Consider the following 13,183-nt stretch of genomic DNA (forward strand, 5'->3'; position numbering starts at 1 on the left):
GGGATTTGACTTGAGACTAGTTTGTGACTTGAAAGCTATAACTTGGTTCCTCTGGTGAAATCAGCTGCTGAGTTCATGGGTGGAACAAAAATATGGCAGGACTTTTACTTTCTGACCCCTGTACTTTACACCTCTGTCTCTAATATATCTGGTTGTTTTACACTTGTTGGCCACCAGGTGGAATTGTGAGCAAATTAAGTTTCCAAAAACTAACCCTTTTGTGAACCACTTGGCTGAAAAGCTTAAAGCTTCATGAGGCTTCATCTTCCCGTCACTAACAGCAGCTGTTCATCACTAATTCTCAATCAGCACTTAGTTAATCACTTAATTACTTGAATGCAAAGTTTTAAAACTTACAGGGTTTAAATCAAGGCAATCTGTTTACTCAAACGGTTTGAGTTAAGTTTACTTGTCGGGTTTTACAGTGTAGTGATAGTTTATCTTACGAGGCATAGTTTATCTTAATATTTCATTTATCCTATTTTATCCTACAACAAGAACAGAAGGGATTTTGAAAATGAGATAAACGGGTCCAAAATGGACCCGAACCAGATGAGACAGTATTTTTAGGAGTCCGTTGCGGGTCCGTGGCGGATACATGTTTCAATGTGGAGGTAAGGTTTTAATCGCGGATGCGGAGCGGATGCAGCACGGAGAAACGGGTCCGCGATCCGCCTTCGTTTCAGATCCGTCATTGCGCGCAAGTGGACACCGATACGGGTCCGTTTTGCGGGTCCATTCCGGAAGCCTTTGCTGTGTGGGACCTGTCCCAAAATATCACCCAAAGTTTCTACAGCTTTTTTCCTTAGCTATTTCAGAATCTGGAAAAGTGACTGGGGCTAACTTGTTACTGCAGTAGAGCGATATGAATGTGTGAGATGTACGGCATGATACATGCTTGTCACTTCTGCTGCCGAACTTTGTCAGCCTGTGGGTCATTGGGTTTATTGTAAAACGATTGCACTGATTTGCATATTTCTTGATGATGCGCTTTTTTCTGTGGTACTCACATGCACCATGTTGCTTCACATCGTATTCTCCACCATGTCCCACAGAAAAACTGCTTTTGCATAAAATGCAAAAAGCTCTCTCTGCTTCGCAATCTACAGGTCTTAACCAAGATTATGTTGCGGTCCACTCGCTATTAAAAGTGTGTCTTCTCTTTTTCGTGTCCACACTGGCCATGGCTGCTTAACCTGACCAAACAACGTGTGCGCTCTCCAATTTGAGATTGTTGAGGAGGCGTTCGTGCACCAGTCAAAAGTTTGGTTAACGTACGACTCAGCCTATCGACTAACACTTTTAATGCTCTCCTCTGAACTATTGGACACAAGTTAACAGTACGCCTATGGACGTATCCGTGTATTTAATAGGCAGGGTCGAATGAAAAAGCAGGACAGATGCTCAATTTGCGTGAGTCGGGACAAAGGGTAAAATTGCTGTACAGTACAACGTAAAGCGGGAAAGGTGGTCACTCTATTTGCGCCAGTTATTCAGCCAATAAAGTGTAGGCCTATGTATTTCAAAATTGTGTCTAGTACTATATAAATTTCAAACGACCCGACCGACCGCGACCCGAATATCATAAAAAATATTTTTGGATGACTCGAAGGCGCGTGTAACCGCAGGCACCCGCTCATTTTGGATCAACCCGCGCATCACTGGTGGGTACACACAAACACAGCAGTGAGTAGTGAACAAATACACACCCAGGGCCATGGGTAGCTATTTTTGCTGCTGTGTCATGGTATTGAAGGTGGAAGACAGCACTGGTTATTCATTGTCCACACAACTATTCCTACCAGACCTGAGACTCAAACCAGCAACCTTCCGGTTACAAGTCCGACTCTCTAACCATTAGGCCAGGTCCGACATGAAATTTATTCATCTTGATTGCACTTATTTTGCCTACGGAATGAAATAAGCACTAATCGTTCTCTACAGAAGAAAATTCCACGGTTATCCAAACAAATACCTTTTGATATGAATGTTTTCTACAGGTATTATACATTCACAGTTAAACAGTATCAGCAATATCTGCCTTTCGATGTCAGAGCAACAGGACTGTGATGTCAGACCTGTTCTCTCCATCTCTCATGAGGGTCACATGATCACACAGTAAACAACACTAGAGAGATGCTGCTGTGAGTTTGCACGTATGATTTTCTTATATCTGTGGTCGCTACAGAGATAAGATCTCATATGGTGCATGAGTGTGCTTCAGTATTCATTTACTTTGCCATGTTTAGTATCTGCTTCTGCTGCATTTGTTCTGTGTGAAGTGTTATATCCTTCTGCTAAAATAAAAGACGTTAACCATATAAAAACCCCACTGCTGGTCTCATCCTGATCATTTGTAGTTCTGTCACTGGTCATGAGATTTGGTGAAATGGGTAAGAACATGATTTTATAATCATTCTTTAGACTGATATCATCAAATGTGTGTTTTGTGTGTGTGTGTGTTTGTGTGTGTGTGTGTGTGTGTGTGTGGTTTAGGGGATATTGCTGCTAGTTGTCACACAGGGAAGTTGCCATTAATCAAGTTTAAGGTCAAAAGTCCAAGTGTTTCCGTATGTTGTTTAAAATTATTCAAACTTAAATAGATTGATTATATTAATTAATTAGATTAAAATATGTTTTGTAAATTCTGCACTCCAAGTAGTTAAAATTCCAGTAACAATTTCACTGGAACAAACTGGTATATTCTGGTATATCACTGGTATGAGTATTCCTGTAGCTCAAACAGGTGCTAGCAATGCCAAGGTCATGGGTTTAATTTCCATGTAATGAATGAACTGATAAAAATGTTTTTGATTAAGTAAATAAAATAGTGGTGAATGTTTAAAACATCTAATCCCCTTTACCTGGTGATTAGATGTGTTTTTTCTATAAATATACTGTAAGCCTGTTGAAAGCACTGACAAAAGTCATGTTTTGTGTGTTGGTGCGATCACCAGGTTTAACTTGTAGCTTAACCCACAAAGACTGTCTTAGTCGACAACTGCAGATGGAGCTCGATTTACACTAGCCAGAAAGAGGAAGTTAAAGTTTTGTATGCTTAACTATAGTTTAACAGCACAACAACCAATCACAAAAACACTAAACCTCAATAAAACACAAACATCTAAACAGACAATGAACTAACCGTAATAATTAGATGTTTACTTGGTATTGTCTTATAAAATATGACAATGTTGCATAAAAATATTACTATAAACTTTAAAACTGTAAATCTATTTGTAGGTGTTGCTATGATGATGTCAGTCAGAATGGCTTCTCCTCTTCTTCTGATCTTTCTGATCATGATTCACAGTAAGTGACTGCAACTCTTTAAAAAGACGAGAGAGAGAGAGAGAGAGAGAGAGAGAGAGAGAGAGATTTGCTTTGACAATGGATTCAGTTCCGTCACAAGGGCTGTGCGAAGTGTGTGACTGCACTCATGCCTCTAGAGGGCCTCGCTCCTGGCCTGAATTTCATCTTGTTTATGTCTAACTTTTATTTCCATTTTTCTACCTATTTTGTCCTTCAAAGAACTAAAATAGTCATAGCGGATAGACAATATAAGACTAAGTAGATGGCAAATGGTTTAGGATGACAAAAAGTTTAAAAAAGTTAAGCTTTTCATCTCAGTGGTCCATCTGCGCTCGATCCAATTTAAAGATGAGGAAGTTGTGGGAAGAGAGTCGGACTTGCAATTGAAGAGTTGTGAGTTTGAATCTTGGGCCAGCAGGAATTGTAGGTGGGGGGAGTGCATGTACAGTGCTCTCTCCACCCTCAATACCATGACTTAGGTGCCCTTGATCAAGGCACCGAACCCCCAACAGATCCCTTGGGTGCCAAATTTTGAGTATGGGTCACCATACTTGGCTGAATGTAATGTCACTTAAGAAGGTGGGACTTACTGTCACTAGCACAATGCATTGAGAGTTTGTGGAAATATGTAAGGGGAAGTCGTGGCCTACTGGTTAGAGGGTTGGACTCCCAATCGAAGGGTTGTGAGTTCTAGTCTTGGGCCGGATGGAATTGTGGGTGGGGGTAGTGCATGTACAGCTCTGTCTCCACCTTCAATACCATGACTTAGGTGCCCTTGAGCAAGGCATCGAACCCCCAACTGCTCCCCGGGCGCCGCAGCATAAATGGCTGTCCACTGCTCCAGGTGTGTGCTCACAGTGTGTGTGTGTGTGTGTTCACTGCTCTGTGTGTGTGCTTTTCGGATGGGTTAAATGCAGAGCACAAATTCTGAGTATGGGTCACCATACTTGGCTGAATGTCACTTCACTAAGTAGTGCGGTTTTAGGATAGAAATGTTCAGTGACTAACAGTTATAGACTCTTTAGTGATGCAAACTATTCAAATTATTTTGAAAGTTCACCGTTTTTAATTGAAAATATGTGACCATGATTAATTCATAAATGAACGTATGCGTTTTCGACTATTAGACATACAAACAAAAGTGAATGTGCACATTTTAAAATAAAATTTTATGATCGAATAATGTAAATCCAGGAACATGTTGTACTTGGTGAAGTCACGCTTGCCTCCTTGGCACCTCCCTTGCGATGGCCCTGAATGGATGCATTTGTACAATATGTATTCTGTGTTTCAGGGGTTTCTAGTGCTGACTGGGGTGTGAGTTACAGTCCTTCACACATCTGTGCACTAAAGAACTCATCAGTGATAATGAGCTGCACTTATACATACCCTACTGGATATAAGATTGAGAAAGTGTTCTGGAGTCGATTGCTAATACATGGTGAAGAGCCTCCAGATCTGTCTGAGGATCCTGAATACAGTCAGAGGCTTCAGTATCTGGGAGACAAAGAGCAGAACTGCACCATCAGACTGAGTCATGTGACACAGAAGGACCAACACATGTACTGTTTCAGATTCATCACTGATAAACCTGGTGGAAAATGGCTTGGTAAACCAGGAGTGACTCTTAATGTCACAGGTGACTTTCATGAGGCTGAGCTCTTCTTCTGTGCATTATGTTGAATAATAATCAGTGTATGACAGCAGCACTAGATATAATGTCTGTGTTGTGTTCAGATCTTCAGGTGGAGGTTCCTGAGAGAGTGACAGAGGGACATAATGTCCGTCTGACATGTAAAAGCAGCTGCACTCTGACTGACAGAGCAACATTCATCTGGTACAGAAACTCACAGCCATTAACTGAGAGAAGAGACAGAAACAATCAACTCCTGATGCAGTCAGTCAGAAGAGAGGATGCAGGCAGATACAGCTGTGCTCTACATGGACACACTTACATCTCTCCTGCTGCTCAGCTCAATGTCAACTGTGAGTACAATCATTGATAAATTTTAACTTGCTGAGTTTATGTGTAGTTAAGGAGAACTACACAAAATGTTTGTCCTCTTTAGACCCACCAAAGAGCGTCTCAGTGTCCATCAGTCCATCTGTAATAGTGGAGGGAGATTCAGTGACTCTGATCTGCAGCAGTGATTCAATCCCTCCTGCAGAAATCAGCTGGTTTAAAGGAGGAATGTTTGTAGGATCTGGAAGAATCTACAGCATCTCAAAGATCAGATCTGATCACAGTGGAGAATACAAGTGTAGATCCAGCAATGAACATGGAGAGAAATACTCTGATGCTGTGACTCTAAACGTCATGTGTGAGTCAATCATCATCTGCACATTGTTCACATACAATTATTTTTTTATTTATTTATTTTTTTTTTTTTTGTGAATGTTAATATTTTATGTATTTCAGATCCTCCCAGGAATGTCTCAGTGTCTATTAATGGATCTGGTGTAAAAGTGGAGGGAGATTCAGTGACTCTGATCTGCAGCAGTGATTCAAACCCTCCTGCTCTGAACTTCAGCTGGTTTAAGGAGAATCAAAGCTCAGCTGTTGGATCTGGACAGAGTTTCAGTGCACTACAGAGTGGACGCTTCTACTGTGAGGCTCACAATCAACATGGATCTCAGAGATCAGACGCTGTTACTGTAACGGTTAAAGGTAGAGCAGCTCATTTACTCTTTCTAAATTAAATTAATCTGTTCAGATATTTTACTCTTTTGTCTCTGTTGTAGGACGTCTGCTGATACTGTACATATCTGTCGGTGTGATTTGTGGAGCTGCAGTTATCATCACAATGCTTATTGGGTAAGATGTGTGTAATTTACAGATATAACCTTCTATAAAAGAAAAACTGTTGTAAGGGTAACTTTTTGTACAAATTAATTTAGGTGGAAGATCTTAGGAATACAATTTAATTGGTATTGACCAATGAAATATTATCACAGAAGAAATGCAAGATATGCAATTCCAATATTTTTATAATACAGTATATTATTTCTCTACTCTTTTATGTAACATTGTTTTCACAACGTTGTTTTTAAGGAGAAGCAGGATTAAAAAGAGGAAAGACACACTTGAAACTCAGGTATATGTAAGAGTTCTGATCTTATATATTAAGTTTATAGTCATTATTTATTTAGTCTCTAATTTTGTCTCTATTTCTTTAATGTTTAAGATGAATCATTCCAGACGTGATCATGACAGATGTACAGCATCTGATGTTGAGTCGACTGATCCTTTATATGAGAATGTTACGGTAAGTTGTTGTTATAATCTGTTGATGTGAACGCTAATGAAACTATTATTATTATAGATGACCTAATATTTATTGTACATTTTTCAATTTCTTTAATTAAATTTTCTCTCTATTCTGTTTTTTATTTCTTTCTTTCTTTCTTTCTTCTTCTTTAATGGCAAAGATGAATGAATTCGGACCTTGTGATATTGAGATGACTGAACCTGTGTATGAGAATACAATGGTAAGTGTTTTCACTCATTACCTAGAATATCAAATGTCTAATTCAATTTCTTTACGCTGTCCAGGAATAATAACTATATAATTTATTAAGTTATTAATTTATTTTCAGCATGAAAAACCGTAGTGTTTGGGACACTGCCTTTTTTGTCTCTGTGGGTGGAGCCCTGAATGATTGACAGCAGCGTCTTGATTTACAGAAATGTATTTACCAATTGGTTTTACCCAGAGAGACTTGCAGACGATGAGCCATAAATGTGCTGTAATTTTATTTTAGTTAAAGCATAAAAATATTATGAACTGGCATGAAAACAGTTTTCATTCACAATAAAAAAAGTGCATCTAAAAATGAATATAATCATGCAAAACCTCACTGTATTCAAAGTGTTACATATTCTGCTTATTCAGTGTATTTAAAGATTGTATATTGCACTTTTAATAAACTGTATTGTAGTACTGCAGCTTGTGTTCTGAGTCTTTCCTCTGTATTTACACGTGTTTGAGCAGCAGATGTCCTCAGCATCCTCAGGTGTTCAGAACATTGGCTGTGTCTGAGATCTCATACTCTCCGGAGTATACTCTTCTGAATAAGTCATTATACTTCTGAATCACGCATGGAGTAGTCAGACATCCCAGTGATTTTTGTTCTGTGAATTCGGACATAGTACATTTGTCACATTCAGTTTTTCATCTACTATTTTGGAAGCAGCCAGTGTATCATTTTACAGAACAATTAGTTCAGCTGATTCCCTCTACAGAAGAAACTCCAGCTACACTACTCTTGGGTCACACAAATGTTTCATCATTAACTACATCTTTGGTGCGTGTGAGCTTCAAAGGCTCGTACTTCCTGGATTAGGAGCTTCAGTCAGAGAAACAAATGCCATTTGACAGAGGTGGGACTTCCAAGTCACAAGCAAGTCTTCAAGTCATATCCCAAGTCCACAGAGGATTAAAGTTAATGGGATAATTAAGTGACTAATTAAATGATGATTGTGCATTAGTGATGAACACCTGCTGTTATTGAGAACTACAGAGGATCAGATGTTGATGTTTTAGTGGTAAAAGTGATGCAACCACCATGGAGATCAGTGTTTGCTTTAGTTGGGCTCTTGACCCTTGACTGACATGTTAGATCTCTTTCTGTAGCATTGCATGAGGTGAGAGATTTCATGTATTTTATTTCAGTTGATTTCATCTAAGTCTGTGTCTGAAGTCAGTTGTAGTAGTTCTTGTGTTTCTCTTTTCTTCAGTGATTCTGTTTGATAACAGCAGCAGTTCATCACTAATTCTCAATCAGCACTTAGTTAATTACTTAATTACTTAATTGAAAAGTTCTTAAACGTACATGGTTTAAATCAAGGCAATCGGTTTACTCAAACGGTTTGAGTTAAGTTAACTTGTCGGGATTTACAGTGTGACAACCTCTCAAGAGTTAGTGGTATCACTGATGGCACCCTAATCCCAGAGTCAAACCCTGTGGTAAATGAGCCCTTGTGCGTTTACAGGAAGGGATATCCTGCCATTAATGTTCAAATAGTGTGTGATCACAAAGAGACGTTCAATGGCATTTTAGCAAAATGGCTTGGAAGCACACGACTCTTTTGTGTGGGCCACTTCTGCAGTTTGCAGGTGGCTGAAGAGGGTGCATGGCTTTGGTGATAACTGGGAGACAGAGGATATCTTCTTCACCCATACCTCCTGACACCTGCGAGCATCCAGCCATCACTGCAGTTTTGGGTTAGATCTACGCACCACAACTTTTTCCCAAATCACTCAAAGTGGATGGTGAAATCTTCTAAAGTAATAGGGCATAGGGTCGATAACTCTGAATAAAAACACAGCCCAGGTGCGGCGCAGTCAATGACGACGACACAGCAAACTAACAACGAACTATGCTTCTAACCACAGAAGGAGAGTTTTCGTTCACACAACACAAGTTTGCGATGCAGTTTACGAATGTTCGTTTGAACTATGGTTTCGGGAAACATCGAATCGTTGAACTACGCTGGTAAGGACGGAACTTGGGACCATAATTGGCTAACGATGCTTTGGGGAAACGCAACCCTGAACAGCTTTGGGAAGCATATGATGTGTAATATATAGCTGCTCAACTTTTATGGATTGAGTTCCTACAGGAAGTGCTTTGACTTTTGAAAAACAACATGCATTTTTTAAAGTAAATAAACTTCCATTAATAGAGTGTCAGGTCAGCTCAATTTATTTGTAGTACAGCGCTTTACACAATACATTTCAGTTTTACATTAAACAAACAGACAAATTTTGACAAAATTGCATTTTGCGATAATATAAACTGTCAGGTAGTGTAGACATGCTGTGCATCAAACTAAAATATAAAGCTAGGTGATAATAGTGTTTAAATCGTAGACAGACAGACAGACAGACAGACAGACAGACAGACAGACAGACAGATAGACAGACAGATAGATAGATAGATAGATAGATAGATAGATAGATAGATAGATAGATAGATAGATTGATTGATTCTTCCCCCAGCCCACCAGGCTCCTAAACTCAAACCCAGTCTCTTAACATCTTCATGTCTCCACTTAATATTTATTTAATCAGTAAGATATTCATCATTATCGACCTCACATTGACATATGACAGTGTCAACCTGTTTGCACATTTGCCCTTTTGTACATTAATGTGTATATTAATATTTAATTCACTAGTAGGTTCTGAGTAAACATTATATATATATATATATATATATATATATATATATATATATATATATATATATATATATATATATATATATATATATAATTTGTTAAAATCTTGTAAATTGTGCAAATTCACTGCCTTCATTAATTTTATTAATTGAAATATTTAATTTAGTTCCACTGGTACATGATCTTTCCTAAACTACAAAGAAATAAGTCTTCACCAACTCTTCACTAATGACACCTGTCAATCAAATGTGGCTCCGCCCACATATCTCAGGATTGGTTCCTCTGTGCTCCGCCTCTCACTGCATCATCTTCCTGTTGATCTGAAAAAAACAAGAAGAAGATTTTTTGTCATCAACAACATTATAAACCTCCCACAAGCTTGATAAAACAATCAGACTAGTACTGAAGAGAGTTTAATAAATGCAGAGATGATCTGTAAAAAGGGACAACAACGATTGTACTTATCCTGTCTTTATTTTATAAATCTTTTATTGACTCTGTCCTTACTTTTGCTTTTATTGCCTGGTATTGGGTCATCAGCCTGAGGGAGAAAAATAACCTCAGCTATATTGTAAAGATGGCTGGTAAGTCAATAGGCTGCCCACAGGTTTCCTTGACAAATATATATGAGAGGCAGGTTATGAGGAAAGCAGATGCCATATTGGACTGTGTAAATCACCCCCTTTATTGTTCTTTTGAGGTCCTCCCCTTAGGCCGGAGATTCAGAGTCCCTCGTTTTAAATCCAATAGGACAAAGAACTCTTTTATACCAAGCACAATTCGGTTGCTAAACTTGCGTAATTCTTGATCTAGACGAGTAGTAGTGTAACAGTGTTTTTAATTAGTAGTTTGTATTGTTATTTGTATGTGTATGTGGTGTTTACCTGTTGTGCTACCTGTGTGTTTACCTGGCTGTAAGACAAGTATCCCTTAGGGGACAATAAACTGAAACTGAACTGAAACTGAAACTGAGTTTTCTGGATTATCTTGAGAGGAGCTGCAGTTCAGACACTTACTGATGGATTCTCATGTTTAGGATCAAGAGTCTTCAGGAGGTCTGGGACGAACGGTCTGTGAGGAAGAGAGAGAGAGATGGTCATGTGATCATCTGTGATGATGATCTGACTTTGACGTCTCACTTACTGTGAGTGTGTCGTAGAGGTCAGAGGTCGTGGACTTGAGCTCAAGAGCTGTATATGTGTCTTCACCGGGATCAGAGATCTACAGAGACAGAGAGACTGAAAAACTTACATCAAAAAAATAAAAATAAAAGAAGGTAAATTAATCAAAATTCATAGCACAATATTAAATACATATTTTCAAAATAGATTTTTACTTATGATTTATTTGTTTTCATCATTCTGACATCAGGTTTTTTAAATGATTCATAAGTGGACTTAATTTGTTTGTGAAGAGGACTCTGCTGCTCGTGCTATTTGTTTTTGTGTTCAGGTTATGACGAGACTTTATATATATATATATATATATATATATATATATATATATATATATATATATATATATATATATATATATATATATATATATATATATATATATATTAGTATTTGTATATATTTTTTAATTTCCAAAATCTCTTGTCACACCATGTAAGGACACTTCACATACTGACAGCTATCTGTTTAAAGAGAGAAATATCAGTTTCTGAATGTTTTGTTGTGGAATATGTTGATAGACTTTGATAAGTCTGAAACACAGATAACTGCTGTAGCGAATCATCTCAAAGGGGAAATATAAGCAATCATAACTAGTTATGATTTATTATAAGTATTTAGATCTGCTATATGTATTTATTTGACCTCTCAGTGTCAACTGTATGTAAATTCTAAAAACATTACTTTCCTGTTTCTTACTGTACAATACTACTCAGAGCATGTAGCTAAAATCTGCATGATTAGGGACTTCAGTTATGAGCAAAAAAAGACCTCAAATGTGATATAAAACTTTATTAACTACCTAAGAAATTAAACTAGTCTAACACACACATACACACACATGCATACAGTTTGGATAGGAAAAAGGCTTAAAGTTTCAGCAGTAAAGAAAAGAGAAATAAAGACATGAAGCTACAGTATGATACAATTTGATATTCAGGAGGTCTACAGCCTGAAGGAAACATCAGTTTCTTAGTTCAAATTATTAACTGATAGAATAAGTATCATATGCATATTTTACAAAGGTGCATATGATACTTATTCTATCAGTAAATAAGACTAAGTCTGATACTTGCACAGCAGGTCTCGCCTGTTTGATAAAGAGTCCTGATGCACTTTGGGGCTAAATTTGGTCTCTGCTGAAGTGAGCTGATGAGAAAGACCAGCTCGAATAAGAGGATATCGATGAATGAAAGATCAAGGCTGAAAAGCTTGGTTCAAGTTTAGAGTGTTTGTTTAGCTCAGCATCTTCATGATGGGATGATTTCACACCCTCAGAATTTGAGTGAGCCGATGAGGAATGGTACCTTTTGGGGGTCTCTAGTATGGTGTCTTGCATATGAAATTAGATAGGGGGGTTCAAGAGAATATAAAATTAATGTGTTGCATAGGAATCAATATATAATAAAAACTCATTTAGATCATGAAAATACGAACGAATAGATACCAAAAATCATATAGATGAGGTTATATTAACTAGTGATCCACCATAAACATGTATAAAACATATACAAAACACAATATACAAGAAAAAGTATATGTGAATTAATTCAAAGAAAGGTTTTTCTATTAAATAAATAGAGAAAAATGTTCTGCCTTTTTTGAGGGGGGAGGGTCCATAGACCTTTTGGTTGGATGAGGGAGTGTTACATATCGTTTGTTAAATATTACAAATAGTTGTTTGTCTAATTGGTCCAAATGCTACACCACTGATCAATTGATTTTTTGCTTCAGTTAGGTTGTGTCTGGAAGATTTACCTGCGTCTTTGTGATGTATTCAGATTTAAAACTCCTTCGTTTCTTTCTGTAATAATGACAGATATTAACAGGATATAGACAACATTTGAAAATATCAATGTGTTTGTGGTTCTCACATTATGAACAGGATGATGATGATAATGATGGTAATAAGCATTAATGATGCTCCACATTCCACTGCAATCCCAAAAACTACACTCCAACTGGATCTGTGATGCTCTGAAAGAAAGAAACAAATCAGCTAAGATTAACTGTCCAAACCAAAAAAAAAAAAAAAAAGGTTTTACAGGTTTGCTCTCCAAGACCTTCACCTGTGACAGTAACAGCGTCTGATCTCTGAGATCCATGTTGATTGTGAGCCTCACAGTAAAAGCGTCCACTCTGTAGTGCACTGAAACTCTGTCCAGATCCAACAGCTGAGCTTTGATTCTCCTTAAACCAGCTGAAGTTCAGAGCAGGAGGGTTTGAAGCACTGCTGCAGATCAGAGTCACTGAATCTCCCTCCACTATTACACCAGATCCATTTATAGACACTGAGACATTTTTTGGTGCATCTATAAAGGATACATATTCAATCCTTATATCAACCCATTCAAACACCACTTTCAGGTTTTGAAAAAGAACAAATGAATCTGTACTCACAGGAGACATTGAGCTGAGCAGCAGGAGAGATGTAAGTGTGTCCATGTAGAGCACAGCTGTATCTGCCTGCATCCTCTCTTCTGACTGACTGCAGCAGGAGTTGATTGTTTCT

General features: G+C 37.9%; 3 protein-coding genes across 3 annotated transcripts in view; 1 reads left to right on the plus strand and 2 right to left on the minus strand.

The window, feature by feature from the left end:
• The window catches only part of LOC128026593 (B-cell receptor CD22), a 62,428-nt gene that overhangs the window by 47,248 nt on the left and 1,997 nt on the right, over window positions 1-13,183 (minus strand). The window lies entirely within an intron of this gene.
• Window positions 2,350-13,183, plus strand: part of LOC128025880 (B-cell receptor CD22-like) — an 84,012-nt gene continuing 73,178 nt past the window's right edge. Inside the window, exons 1-3 of the mRNA XM_052612502.1 lie at window positions 2,350-2,393; window positions 3,244-3,312; window positions 4,607-4,951. Of these exons, the coding sequence (XP_052468462.1) occupies window positions 2,375-2,393; window positions 3,244-3,312; window positions 4,607-4,951 (433 nt within the window). The 5' untranslated portion in view covers window positions 2,350-2,374. The remainder of the gene's footprint in view (window positions 2,394-3,243; window positions 3,313-4,606; window positions 4,952-13,183) is intronic.
• LOC128027257 (B-cell receptor CD22) overlaps window positions 9,538-13,183 on the minus strand; it is a 198,603-nt gene continuing 194,957 nt past the window's right edge. Inside the window, exons 8-10 of the mRNA XM_052614717.1 lie at window positions 10,640-10,717; window positions 10,513-10,567; window positions 9,538-9,816 (exon numbers count right to left, since the gene is read on the minus strand). Coding sequence (XP_052470677.1) covers window positions 10,535-10,567; window positions 10,640-10,717 — 111 coding nt within the window. The 3' untranslated portion in view covers window positions 9,538-9,816; window positions 10,513-10,534. The remainder of the gene's footprint in view (window positions 9,817-10,512; window positions 10,568-10,639; window positions 10,718-13,183) is intronic.

Source organism: Carassius gibelio, chromosome A1, assembly GCF_023724105.1.
Source record: "Carassius gibelio isolate Cgi1373 ecotype wild population from Czech Republic chromosome A1, carGib1.2-hapl.c, whole genome shotgun sequence".
In the NCBI taxonomy this organism is placed as follows: domain Eukaryota; kingdom Metazoa; phylum Chordata; class Actinopteri; order Cypriniformes; family Cyprinidae; genus Carassius; species Carassius gibelio.